General features: G+C 41.7%; 1 protein-coding gene across 4 annotated transcripts in view; it reads right to left on the bottom strand.

The window, feature by feature from the left end:
• The window catches only part of SLC49A4 (solute carrier family 49 member 4), a 136913-nt gene that overhangs the window by 103879 nt on the left and 18697 nt on the right, over positions 1–14337 (bottom strand). For all 4 annotated transcript variants that reach the window (XR_014784045.1, XM_084807240.1, XM_084807253.1 and 1 more), the window contains exon 2: positions 1615–1708. Coding sequence is in view for 3 of the 4 variants with exons in the window: in XM_084807240.1 (XP_084663366.1) it covers positions 1615–1708 (94 nt within the window). In the remaining variant the exon portion in view is untranslated. The remainder of the gene's footprint in view (positions 1–1614; positions 1709–14337) is intronic.

The following is a 14337-nucleotide window of genomic DNA, read 5'->3' as shown; positions in this document are numbered from 1 at the left end:
CACACATCTCCACTCTCCTACATTAATGCCCTCTTCATTTTCATAGCTTGCTTTAACCAGGATTACTTCTACACCAGTGCATAAACAGATTTCGCCTTTTCCCCAGAAACTGAAAGCAGGGTTTGATGTGAGTTAATGCTCACGATGAAGGAATCTGTTGGTGCTTTGACAGTGTTATCTAGTAGGTGTGAGCTTAGAACCATCAGGGACTGACATAACTAAGAGCTGACTGGTAGAATCCAGAATATCCATTATCCTCTTGGGACCATTAGTATGCATTCACACAAGATTCTATTCTGCCCTTCTCCAATATATTTAGGTAGCATGTATTATTAATTTAGGGAGCAATCCTACTGCCGCTAGACAGCAGCTAGAGGGCAATAGGATATGTTGTTTTCCGGCAACTGACCTCAGAGCCCACGCTCCGAGGTCAGTTCCCAGAGAACCAACCTCCCCCAACTTCTGCACTGCCTTGGAGGCAGCGCGGAACAGCCCCGTCCTCCACACTCGCAAGAGGAGCGCGGAGCGGCCGGGAAGGGGAGTGGCTGGGGGCATTCCGGGGTGGGGAGAGTGTAACTGCCTGTATGTACAGCAGCCTCCTTCCCCACTCCGTCGTCCTGCAGCTAGACAGCCGCAATAGGCTGTTTAGCTGAAAAAGCAGAGCAGGAGAAGTGCGGAGGGAACGATCCCCTCCATGCTTCTCCTGCCCTGCTTTGGATAGGCGGTCACCTCCGAGTTCAGAGGCAGCCTCCTATTTAGATAGGATTGCTCCCTTAAGCATTTATGTACTATTTTTCAGGTGTAACAACCTTCAAATGGGGTTTAAAAATGACACCAAACCATGGTTTGCACTAATAATAGTTTAACCTCAAAATACAGTTTGAGCTTCCTAATGTACAAGCTGTGATTTAGAGCTGTTTCTCTATTTTCATTTTCTGTCTGCTCAATACTCCAGTGTCTAATTCAAAGTGCTAGTATTAACCAATAAACAGGTTGGAGCAGACATACAGAACAGACAGGGAGAGCTTCTAGTATGAAGTCATGAAACTTCAGAGATTTAATGTATATGCCTTACTGAAGCCACCACTGCTATCAGTTCTAACTGGCCACTGCGTGTCTTGGCTTTTAAAAATGTTCCCCTCCCTCCATCCCTACACCCATCCAGACTAGATTGACTGAATGTTGTGATATGATATTGTTACATATGGGTGAAGCTTGTAGTAGCAATTCTTAGCATTATGATAAAGTAGCTACGAGAAGTAAGATTAATTATCTTACTTTTAAGCCACTTAAAAGCCACTTCTATATAATCAAACACTGGAAGCATAAAAAAATCAGTAAATGTTAAAAAATGACCTTTAGAACTAGCCTGGATTTAGGCAGATTTTATTCAATTTGTCTCTTTAATTCATTAGCAATGGTCAAAAATTATTGATGTCAGTGCATAGGATGGCTACGTCTTTGAATTAACCTATCTGTATATTTCTTTGGATAAAATTTCACTGCTCTGTCTCTTATCAGTTCTGGGTCTGAATTAAAGCATTAAAGCCTCTACTTTGACATCCTACTGAAAAAATAATTTGAAACCTCCCCACAAAAGAATAAAGTTCTTACCATTTCCTTGTTTCTTGGTCTGATACAGGTACACATCTTAGGCCAGCTCCAACCACCATGAGAGATGATGTTAACAACACAGTTACTCGGAGGCCTAAATGGAAAAGGGTAATTTTATTACAAGAAAAGTAGACTTGATAGTAACAAAGCAGAACATACAAAACTTAGCAATTACACAATTGCTTTTGATGAAGGATATCTAGGAGGATATAATAAAGATAGTTAACCAACAGGATAGCCAATTTTTAAAAAGCAATCTAATAGCTGGTTCAAAACTCACCTACAAGCAGTCTAAGGAAAGAAAAAAGGTACTATATATTGAAAGATGCTTTATTGCACCTAAAGTATTAGCTAACACCCCAATCCAGAACTGCTCTTTATACGCAAAGCACCTAGGTACACAGATTTCCCACTCACTCTGAACAAGAAGGTGGCTTTATATAGCCATGTCTTGTACACAAAGAGCTGTTATTGAAGGCAATGAGGAAGCCATGGTAAGAGGAGGAAGTTCTATGTACATATCAGAGCTCCAATCGCTACAAGAAATCATTGGACAGATCAGGGTAACTATATTCAAATGTCAAATCTGAACTATGAAATTTCTCAGTAATAATATCCAAGAGGACAAGAGGATACTTTTTTTTTTCTTTTTCTGAAACAATTAAAGTTTTCCCCTTCCTGTTTTTAAAATGGCATTTTCAATCTAATCCTGAAGAAAAACGATTTCTTCGTTGGAAGAATGTGCTTACTAGTCAATATTGCAAAAAACAAGCAAATATTGCTGTGCTCAGTACCAACTGTCAGGTGCTGTGCCTAGCATTTTTAAAATATTACATTATCATTTAATGAATTCTAATGTCTTTTCTGTGTATCAGCTACAAAAGAATGAGATACAATCAGACAAAGAACAGCTTCATTAAAACTGCTGTAATTTCATTTTAATAAATACACTAGTATATTCCTTATGATAGAATTTCTGTTACTGATCCAGAAAGCAGCTATATACAGGCTTAACAAGTTTTTTTCTTCAATTGTCAACAGACTCACACAGAGATGATGGACCTTTGAGCCTCCTGGCTAGTGAAGTCCAGCAAGCAATAATAAATGCATCTTGGGAGAGGGTGAATTACCACCTCTACTTAAGGAAACAGTCTTAGACACCTTCCAAAATGTTAGGTTGGTAGGAACATGGAACAGGGCCTTTTCTGTAGTGGCACCCGAAGTGTGGAACTCCCCTCCCTAGAGAGATTAGTCTGGCACCATCTTTGTTTCATTTCATGCAGACTGTTAAATCCCTTTTGTTCAACACCACTTTTCTATGATTTCAAATGTAATTAATTCCATTCTCTGTTTTTAAAGATGGTTTTCCTCTTGTTTTAAAGTGTTTAAATTGTAGGTCATGCAGGGGGTCATGTGGGGGGGGCTCTTTCTGGGCCTAAAGGGATATCATAAATGACTTTATGAATACAGTCTAGATTTAACTGGTACCCTTTCCAGTTGCCGGACTTGACATCTATTGTATTCATTCATTATTAATTTTATGAAATAATGCACCTGTAAATATGGAAACATTTCCATGGGAAAAATACAGTAATGAAAATTTTACACATTAAAGTTCCCATCCATAACTGGCGGGAGCAAAGCCTACATTTTGTGGCTTTAGGAAGCAATGCATTTTTTTCTGTTCAACCTACATTTGATGACTTGATTTTACATTCAGTAGCAAAGTTCATTTTAACTAATATTTTGTATGTTGATAATTGCTTGGGTCCTTTTGCAAAACAACAAAAACTAAAAGATGAAAAGAAGAAACTCCCAAGTTTTTGGTGAAATATGAAACTTCCATAGTAATCATATTTGTACACAATAATTACATGATGGAATATTCACCCTGATTTAGAAAGGGATGTACAACTGCAGGTATTTTTGCTGCAAATAAAAGCATCAACCAAGGCCTCACCAATAACAATCACATTCTGCTCATAAAGCTGCTAGGATTATTTTCTTGTTTAATATTACTTTTCCCCATGACAACTGAAGAGTATTTTCTGGCTGAAAGTCATTTAAAAGGAAACACAAAACCTTTCACCAAAGATATTCTAAAACAGGGCATACTGAAAAGTGAGGGTGGGGTGAGGAGTGGAGAATCTATATTGACATTTAACATGAATGTTGGCTCAATAGGTTAGTGATTCAGGGGAAAACCACCCATTCACTCTGAAACAAGTAACAAATGATATCTAAGTGGCAAATTATACCTGTGCTCTCCCTCCAAGGCGGTGGTGGGCAGGAGGAACCTACCCATGTACATTTCTTTCAGCAACACTCAATGCAGGAAAGCCCTGGGGTAACAGTATGCACAGTTGGCTTCTTTTCAAATCAGGAGGAAGAGGGAAGACCCGAGATTAGGGATGTATGAGAAATTTGTTTGTTTTTTATCAGTATTTACTCAGTTCACACTTCCCAGACTGAACATGGACTCGTGATGCAATCAGTGGTTGAAGTCCATAAATTTCTGAGCTTGCAATGTGATTTGCAATGTGCAAATAAAATGCGTTCGACAGCATGAGTACATTTGAAAAATCACATAAAAATGCATACTTTTGAAAAATGCAAACAAATATGTTTCAAACAAAGGGAGCAGAATGTGTACATTTTGAAGATGTGCACAATTGAGGCACACATTCGGAAAAATACACACGAAAATATGCATAGATTTTCATGCGAAAATAAAAAAATAAAGCTCGCAATCTGATACGGACTTGAGTCGGAATGAGTTTCGAGATAGAATTCAGAGAACTTTGTGAGCTCGAGATTTGCTGATTCGCACATCCCTACCTGAGGCCCACGTACAGCTGTCTGAGCATTGTTGCCTTGTGTGCATGCTCAGTGCTGCGCATGGATGGTTCCTCTCTCCCTCTCTCCAGTGGGGAAAAGGAACTGAGAAGCACAGCTGCCTAAGTAAATTACCTGACATGGTAAAAAAAATCTTTTCAGTCTCAAAAGTGGACCTATTCGATGAATAATCCTATCTGCCCAATTGTCTTTGGAGAGTGTGCCAGAAAACGTTTGAGAATCACAAATAATTGAGGATGTTCATCTGATTCTAGTTTCCACTTGATGCCAAAATAGTTAGCTTGATAGAATATCAATGCAATTTTAAATGGAATTGGGATTTTAATCTTCCACTTCAAAAATCCTTGCTAGTAATGGCACAGGGTTGGATCCAAACTTAGTCATACTTAGATCCATTGAAATCAGTGGGATGTAAGTTAGTCATGACCAAGTCTGGGTCCAACCCAATAAATTTTGGAACTTTCTGTGTACCAGTTTTCTTTCAAGCTGTCTATTACAATTGTCTCTAATACGTTAACATGTAGCAAAAATATTGACATCTGTCCTCCCGAGAAATGTATAGTGTCTGATTTCCTTCCTTCGTCTGATTTCCTTCCTTTCTTTCTTAGAGGAATCTCTTGTTTAATATTCCCATGTTTTTCTTCCCGCTGTTGCATTTTCGCTAGTTTAGGTTGAGTTCACACATTATTGTCCCTCATGACTATTGAGTAACAGTCCAGAAACCATGTTGACTTTTCAAGGCAACTTGTGGAACTGTATCAGAAGAAGCATCAAATGTTAAAAGACTTAACCCGAGAAGTGAAAACTTAGGGAGGAATCCCCCCACCCACTTTCTCCCCACTGAAAACAGTGGAGATATGCAAACAAACAGAAAAGGTACCAGGATTTCCATTCCATGATCCTGTAATTTCTCAACTACAGAATCACACACTTTTTTCTAATGAGACCTCCCATCCTTCTCCCACATGGTCTTAAGGCAAGGGTAGGACCTGGTGTTCTCCAGATATTTGGGCTACAACTCCCATTATTCCTGACCACTGGCCATGTTGGCTGTGGCTCATGGGGGTTGTAGTCCAAAACATCTGGAGGGCACCAGGTTGGTTACTCCTACCTGAATGTCTTAAGATGTCTCACTGTTCTCTGCCAGTACAATGCCTCAGATTTCCCCACCCTTCTCCAGGCTCAGAAGGAAGACAAGAGATCTCACAGACCTCACTCTGAGCTTCAGAAAGGTGGTGAAACATCTTGCTAGTTTCCAAGCCTTTCAGAGGCTCTGAGCAACAGGACTAAACCTCAATCCCTCACCCCAGCTTGAAGCTGGGGAGAAAGACAAGTGCTTGCAGTTGTGTTGGGCTTCCAAGGCTCTCAGCATGACATCACAATCAAGACCCATTCCCTTTTTCAGGAGAGGGACAGATCAGTGATAAGTGCAAAGTTTAATTGTTACCAAGGCCAGCCAAAAATGTGTGCATCCCAGTCAAAAGCCTCGTGGATTGGGATGAAGGATGTACATTCTTCCTGCTATACTTTTAGTACAAGCCATTCAGTTTCTGAGCTACAAATTATAATGTGATACTTTAAGTGCTTTGAGTGGTGCTGACAATTTCTCCGACCTTTTGTGTCTTCTTAATATGCGTGCATACCTTGGAAATTATCTATGGTTAAAGAATAATGCCATACACATCAAGATCTGCCAAGAGGAGAAAAAGTCTTCTTTTAAAAATGTCAAGCAGGTAGCTTGATTAAGGCCATAATGCAGAAAGGTCACAGAGCTAGTTCAGAGGGCTGGCTAGAGATACTGCAGAAACATTACACTCTGTAAAGGGTGGTTGCATCACAGCTGTGGATCCTGCAAGAGTACAGTAGGGCAAACCGAAATTTAAAATCAGGTATGTTTTAAAGTTAAATTTTAATTTTTTGTTTTGCTTTTTTAAAGCAAGTTTGAAACATGAACTTAAAATACCTGACGTGGCCTAACCTTTAAGGGGTACGATCCCGCTTGTGGCACAAAGGATTCACATGCTCTCAATGCAGCAACACAAACAGACACTCCCTCTGCCTATGGTTGCATGAAGGAAGTGTGTATGTGGTAGTAGGAACCTTTAAAATAAGTTGGAAATCTGTACATACACCCCACCTCCCTCTTGAATCATATTATCTATGCTCAGTTGAGCCTAAGGGAATCCTATGAAATTGAGCAATGTGCCTACAGTTAGTTGGGTTATGCTCAATGAATGCTACAATTCTGAATGTATATGATGAAACTCCAATGCCAACTTAAAGAAGCTGGGGGTACTTTTAATAGAGAAGAGGCACACAAGCACACATAGGCTTCAACACAAAGGCAAACATGCTTTTTTAACACTGGAGGGCAGGGAGTGGTGAGGCAACTCTAAGGGGAAGACAGTGGGCATGGAAAGGATTCAGGCACCTCTTCCCCCACCACTTCCTCCTTTGAAATCCACCCCAATCTGCTCCTCTCTTTAAAAAGTGGTGTCATGTGCTATACATGCATGCTGACCTAACAATCAGATAGCCCTTCAAAAAGCCATATGCAGGGAATTGGATAAAAACATGAGAAGAGCCATGCTGGATCAGAACAAGGGTCCGTCTAGCCCAGAATTCTGTTCACACAGAGGCCAACCAGCTCTCAACCAGGAATCCACAAGCAAGACATGAGTGCAAAAGCAATGAATATTATTCCAAAAACAGCTCCTCTCACTGACCAGGTTCACATGATCACGGAGGGAAATTAAGTCACGCTGACTTATTTTCCCTCCCTGCACATGCTGGTTGCAAGGCCTCACTTGAGCAAACAGCTCTGTTTGGCCCTTTAGGGTAGGATCCTAAATAGCATAATTACCCTCTCCGGGCGCAGGTTGAGGTGACATCCGAACCTGGCAAGGGTGGGTGGCTGGCCTGGTTTACAAGCCACCCTGAAAACCATGGCTTGTTCTAGGGTTTCAGAGTGGTTTGTAACCACCCCAGCCACCCACCCTTGCTGGGAGGGAAAATAAGCCACCACGGCTTATTTTCTCTCCATGATCATGCGAACCCATCCACTGTGTTGGAGGCTGCTTTTGACATTCCGTATGTTTCAGGGATGGCTTCTCTGGTGGTGCAAGGGCTCACTTGAGCAACTCAAGTATTCACTGCACATACAGACAGCTCTGTTTGGCCCTTTAGGGTAGGATCAAAACTTTTAATTTACAAAATGAAACAAAGAGGCTTAACTGAAGATTAAACAGCTGATCTATATCAGCAGCCCACATCAGGATTCTACACTGCAAAATCAACGATAAGCCTTCCTCTATTTAACAAATAACTTAATTTGAAAGTTAAAAAGCATGTTCATCTAATAAGCCAGGCTTAGGTTGGCACATTTATAAAAGATGATCTAGTAAACAAGATATCATGGCCCAGGCATTTTACAGTCTGTGCATATCAAGTTCCATGAACGCACGCACCCCTCTGTTTTTACAGGCAGCTGAGAGAGCCATGAAACAAAATTAACATAGCATATTTTAAACATATTTCTGAGCTTTTCCCTGAAACTCATATTCCTACCTATCCCATTCTGCAATGATTTATACACTGACCTGGTTTGGAGATTTTTTTAAAATTCTGGACTATCATGGATGCGGCAGTGGGCTGGTGTAAGCAAACTAAACCTTCGGTCCATGGTGTGGTTAGCATTATGGGTTAACAGAGGCTCTGCACACCTGATCAAAGGGTTGTGCATGAACAAATACTGGAATTTACCATGTCAGTTGACAAATAAAGCAGCGTAACGTATTTACTTCCTTGTTATTTTCACAAAATTAAAAAGAGACTTTGTTGTTGTTCAGTCGTTCAGTCGTGTCAGACTCTTCGTGACACCATGGACCATAGCACGCCTGGCATTCCTGTCCTCTGCTCTCTCCCGGAGCGTGCTCAAGTTCATATTCATTGCATCGGTGATGCTATCTAGCCATCTCATCCTCTGCCGTCCCCTTCTCCTTTTGCCTTCAATCTTTCCCAGCATCAGGGTCTTTTCCAGGGAGTTTTCTCTTCGCATTAGGTGGCCAAAATATTTGAGCTTCAGCTTCAGTATCTGTCCTTCCAATGAGCACTCAGGGTTGATTTCCTTTAGGATTGGCTGATTTGACCTCCTTGCAGTCTAGGGGACTCGTAAGAGTCTTCTCCAGCACCACAGTTCGAACGCATCGATTCTTCAGCGCTCAGTCTTCCCTATAGTCCAGCTCACAGCCATACATTACTACTGGGAAAACCATAGCTTTGATTAGACAGACCTTTGTCGGCAAGGTGATGTCTGTGCTTCTGACTATGCTGTTTGCCATAGCTTTCCTCCCAAGGAGCAAGCGTCTTTTAATTTCATGGCTACAGTCACCGTCTGCGGTGATCTTGGAGCCCAAGAAAGTAAAATCTGTCACTGCTTCCATTTCTTCCCCTTCTATATGCCAGGAAGTGATGGGGCCAGATGCCATGATCTTAGTTTTTTAAATTGTGATACATTCCATGGGGTTTTCTTGGCAAGAATACTGGAGTGGGTTGCCATTTCCTTCGCCAGTGGACCACATTTTGTCAGAATTCTCCGCCATGGCCTGTCCATCTTGGGTGGCCCTGCACAGCATAGCTTATGGCTTCACTGAGTTACGCAAGCCCCTTCGCCACAACAAGGCAGTGATCCATGAAGGGAAAAGAGAGAGTAGTGCATACCATTTCCATAATTAAACACACTACAAGTGACATACACTCTAGGTCACACCCTGTATTACTCACTACTTGTTATTTTAAGTAACATCTCCCTCTTTGTGATTGGCATTTGGCCCATGGTGTGACTTGGGCTTGTATTTAAAACAAACAAAAAAATCCAAATATAATTAGAGACATATAACTAAACAATACTGAAAAAATCATTTTAAACAAGCTCCACTTCATTTTTCTATCTTGAAACATTGACTTGAATCCTAAGAAGTGCTCACAGAACTAACTTTCTTCCTTCCTTCCTTCCTTCCTTCCTTCCTTCCTCTTCCTTCCTTCCTTCCTCTTTCTTTCTATACTGCCCAATATCTGAAGCTCTTTGGGCGGTTCACAAACATTATTAAAGAAATGTTGCGGTGTCCAGTAGACATGAAACAAACTTTTTTGCTGAATAAGGCACAGCCTAATATCCATAGATAAGTCAAGTAGATGCCAAAGCAGCAATCCACTGATTAGGCATTTTGTGGTGGTGCCCACACAGCAGTATCTCAAATTCCCAAATGTGCCCACAGGTCCAAATAGGTTGGGGACCCCTGGGTTGAAAAGGGATTTTCTCTCCTGCTCCTATCTGCACCCCCAAGACTCCTTTAAGGATTGGGAGATCCTCCTGAATGAGATAGGCTCTAGCACAGGGTATTGAGGGGGGAATCACCCAAAATTCATTGGAAGCAGCTTCAGTGAGCAGTGCTCCCATTCATGGAATGTACCTGCACTATTACCTCTCCCCCCACTCCCATGCACCCACCAAGCCACAGCCCACCCTCTTTAGGAGAATCTCCCAATCCTCAGGAGATATATTCCTGTACCAACACAGGTGCATACAGTTCTCCCAAGCAATGGGGAGAGCCTGGGCCAATTAGATCCCCCACACACTCCTTGCATGGAGGAGGTCTACATGTGTACATCTATATCTGCACGCAGCCCCCTCACACAGCCTACTGAAAGTGTGGCTGGCACATGTGCTGGACACTATACATCATGCCCCCCTCATGCATTGTTTCAATGGGCCCGTTCTCATGTAATGACAGCCCATGGGTTAACTGCTGGGTTGTGCAGCTCTTAAACAACCCAAACATTTGGGTTCAGACAACACACTAAGCAACCTACAAAGGATCTGATTGTGGGCTGCTAAATAAAAGCAGAAGTGGTGGGCACACTGCAGACAGCTCATCCAGTCCTTCCTGCTCATCTCCAACAGCCCCTAGGTTGTTTAGCCCATGGGCTGTTGTATTGAGTGAATCAGGGCAATGTGTGTGGGGGTTCAAATAAACTCACTGTTCTGTCTCAAGGGTGCAACTTGTCTTATCTCCAGAATTCCCATTTCTGACATTTGGTAACATTTTTCAAGCAAAGTTGGAAAATGATTGCAATGGAAGCAATATCCCAATAAAACTTGCATGCTGCATCTAAACTTCCATTCAGAAAAAGACTGAAGTTAAAACTTTTTATGTTATTATTGACTGGCTCACAATAGAAGTCTGCAAGCATCAAACATCCTATGAGAGCTTTTCATATCATTTTAAGTTCCTCACAGAATGCAGTTCTGTTCAAGAACCAAATGAAGTATCAGGAAACAACAGTGTCCTCTTTTATTCTGAAGACAGATGATAGATTCAAGAATGAAGTTTCACAGTTTGACTACTTAATCAAAAAAAGTGGAAATGGGGTGGCAGGGGGTGACGGAAGGGTATGCCAACATTGCAAGTATCTGTTGGAGAAAGACTGAATGATGTTTTTCCCAACAACTTTTAAAATTATTATTAAACCTCTGCAAATAAGTTTCTCTACACATTTTACAATTTAAAAACCAATAATAATGTATTTTATACAAATAAAATCCCAATAAAAACAAACAGTATAAAACTAATAAACATGCCAACACAGCATAAAATATAGTTATCAGGCGTAAGAGGTAAAATCGCATTATCACAAGGACTAAAATACAAAAATGCCCCGAATGCTAAAATATTCAAACATGCTTTAAAATACTTTAAAAGTTTGGGAGAACAGGCAAGTCTTAACCTGGTGGCAAAACGCTAGCAGTATGGGTGCCAGGCAAGCTTCTCTTGGGAGAGCATTCTGGGGAGGGGCACAGTCAAGAAGGACCTCTCTCATGTTGTCATCCTCCAAGCCTCAGAATGAGGTGACACTTGAAGAAGGGCTTCCTTGGATGACCTCAACATACAGACAGGTACATATGGGAGGAGGTGTTCCATCAGGTACTAAAGTCCCGATCCATGTAGAGTTTTATAGGTCAAAGTCAGCACTCTGAACTGGGCCTGGAAACAAATTGGGAACCACTGCAAGCAAGAGAAGACCAGTATAATATGCCTGGTCCCAGTTAGAATTCTCACAACCATGTTTTGCACTAGATGAACTTTCTGGACTGTCTTCAAAGGCAGACCCCAATACAACACATTACAGTAATCCAAACGAGAGGTTACCAGGGCATGAATCACTACAGTTAGGCAATCCACTTCCAGATAGGGTCATGGCTGAAACACCAAACAAAGCTAGGAAAAAGCGCTATAGAGGCCACTTAAGCCTCTAATGACAGTAATGTATCCAGGAGCTCCCCTAAGCTATGCACCCGATCTTTCAGAGGGAGTGCAACCCTCTCTAGAACAGCTTGAGTTCCACTCATCTGGCCTGAGGAACCAGCCACTAAGAGTTCCTCTGTCATAACTGAATAGAGCTTTAGTCTGTTAGCCCTCATACAGTCCTTTACCATGGCCAGGCACCAGTCTATCACCCCCACAGTCTCTCCCGGCTCCAAAGAGAAGAAGGAGAGTTGTGCATCATCTGTACACCGATGACAATGCAATCCAACTCATACAAAACAATCCAACCCCCACCCTCCAGTGATGTCATGAAGGTGTTAAACAGCATGGAGGAAAATAAGGAACCTTGTGAGCAGAAATCCCCGAACACCACCTTCTGAAAATATCCATCCAGGTAAGAGCTCAACCACTGCAAAGCCAGCGTGGTGTAGTGGATCGAGTGTTGGACTGGGAGCCGTGAGATCTGGGTTCTAGTCCCCACTCGGCCACGGAAGCTCACAGGGTGACTTTGGGCCAGTCACAGACTCTCAGCCCAACCTACCTCACAAGGTTGTTCTGAGGATAAAATGGAGAGGAGGAGGATTATGTACTTGGGTCCTTCGAGGAAAAACGGTGGGATAGAAATGCAATAAATAAATAAGGTGATCCTGACCATACCTATCTCCAACAGGTGCTCCAGAAAAATACATGTGGCTTATCAGTCATGACTGCTACCCAATCACTCTCGCTTGGCTACTCCTGCAGGTGGGAGCGGCTAAAAATAACCATGGACCCTCTGTCCATAGTTTGTTTATCGCAACATCCAAACCAGGGATTCTGGCTTGTCTCTCTCCAAATAAGCCATTGTTGGTTGTCGGCTTATGGCCCTGGCTTGTTTTGGGAGAAACAAGCCGGAATGTCATGATATACAAACCATGGGCCCAGGGTTTGTTTAGCTGCTCCCGGTTCCAGGAGGACCCAAGTGGGGTCAATCAGGCAACATGTACCAGCACACAGTTCATTACCGATAAGCCAAGATTTTCTGGACCTCTGACTTGTTGTGGCCAAACGCAGCCATAGGAAGTTATCTTTATCAAAAGTAATTTTACTGATTCTGTTCATGGTTGATACTACAACCGTGTAGCTCCAATTACTATCAATCACAGTTTGCTTAAGTTGTAAAAGGAGAAAATGTAGTTCTTTAAGAAACACTTTTAAATGTTTAAGGTGCATTATTTATGTGTCTGCAATTGACGATTCTAGAAATATATAAACGCAAACACATTCACAAGCACTGGTGCTTGTTCTGTTCATCGGTGGAACATGATCAGTCCTTCGGTACATTAATCCTAGTGGAGAGCTGAAGCATATAAAACATACAATATAAGCCTGTTGAAACATTCATTCCTAGACTGCAAATTACTGCAACTTTTGTACATTCTTTTTATTATTCCAGAAACCAAGTCTCTTTGCATGGAGGATGGAGACAGAATTAAACAGCATGAATCTACAGACCAAAATACTAGATTCAGAACAGCTTTTATTGTTTTCAATAAAACCTATATCTTTCTAAGTCTTTTAAGTTTTAATATCCTGTTTCACAGCCTCACAGTACACCAATAAATTATCAGTTGCTTATTCAATCTGACATACCATGAACATGTCCGCTGACTAATAAAAATATGATCTCTCTCTCTCTCTCTCTCTCTCTTCAGAAGTAAATAATGCCTTGGAGAAAGCAGGATGGTACTATGAGTAGTGCACTGAATTAAGGAAACAAGTCAAGCAAAACCCCTATTTTTATCTTTACTGCTTATCTGTCAAAGTTACCGCTCTATCCTAATTTCTCTCTCCCATAGTTTTGATAATTCGCCATTGCAAACAACTCAGGCTGTGATCATTGGCTGGAAAGGATGTGTCCCTTGAAGCTTTCTTGAAATTATCATCTCCCTCAGAATACCCTTACAGTTTCAGCTGCAACCACTACTGAAGTTTCTCTCTAAGCACAAAGACAAACACATCTTTCCTCTAAAGCAGGGGCATGTAGGCTTTTGGGGCCCCTGGGCACATTTGGCAAGTTGAGAACAATTCTGGGCACCACCATAAAATGACTGTCCCAGGAGGTGTAGCAAAGGACAAGTAACCTGCCCAAAAGACCGAGTACAAGGCAGAGGTATGGTCTGAACCCCAACACACTAAACAAGTCATTTGAACCCACAGTTTTCAGCACCAACAGAAACCTATTTCACAGCAATGCCTGCTAATGGTAAGAAAATGTGTTAAAAAGGTGGGAGGGGTAGGGCACCTTGGCTGCCTGCCCTGATCTAAAGGTTTGTTGACACTGTCAAAATGCCGAGGTTGTTTCCTTAGGACAGTTTTCCCCCCAACAACAGTATATATAGGACAAACACCCCCTATATACTTCAGTAAGAAATTCCAGGGTGGTATCACCACCCTCTCAATATAATGTGGGTAGTTTTCATATTAGACTGGGAGGATTCAAACAATCAACGTAATTTTCTGTTCAGTTCAATCATTTTAACATTTGAACAAACAAATCAGA

This window comes from Heloderma suspectum, chromosome 1, assembly GCF_057233095.1.
Source record: "Heloderma suspectum isolate Gila_16-S chromosome 1, 16-S_ref, whole genome shotgun sequence".
Lineage (NCBI taxonomy): Eukaryota > Metazoa > Chordata > Lepidosauria > Squamata > Helodermatidae > Heloderma > Heloderma suspectum.
Note: the sequence above shows the minus strand (reverse complement) of the source record. Positions and strands in the feature narration are given on the sequence as shown.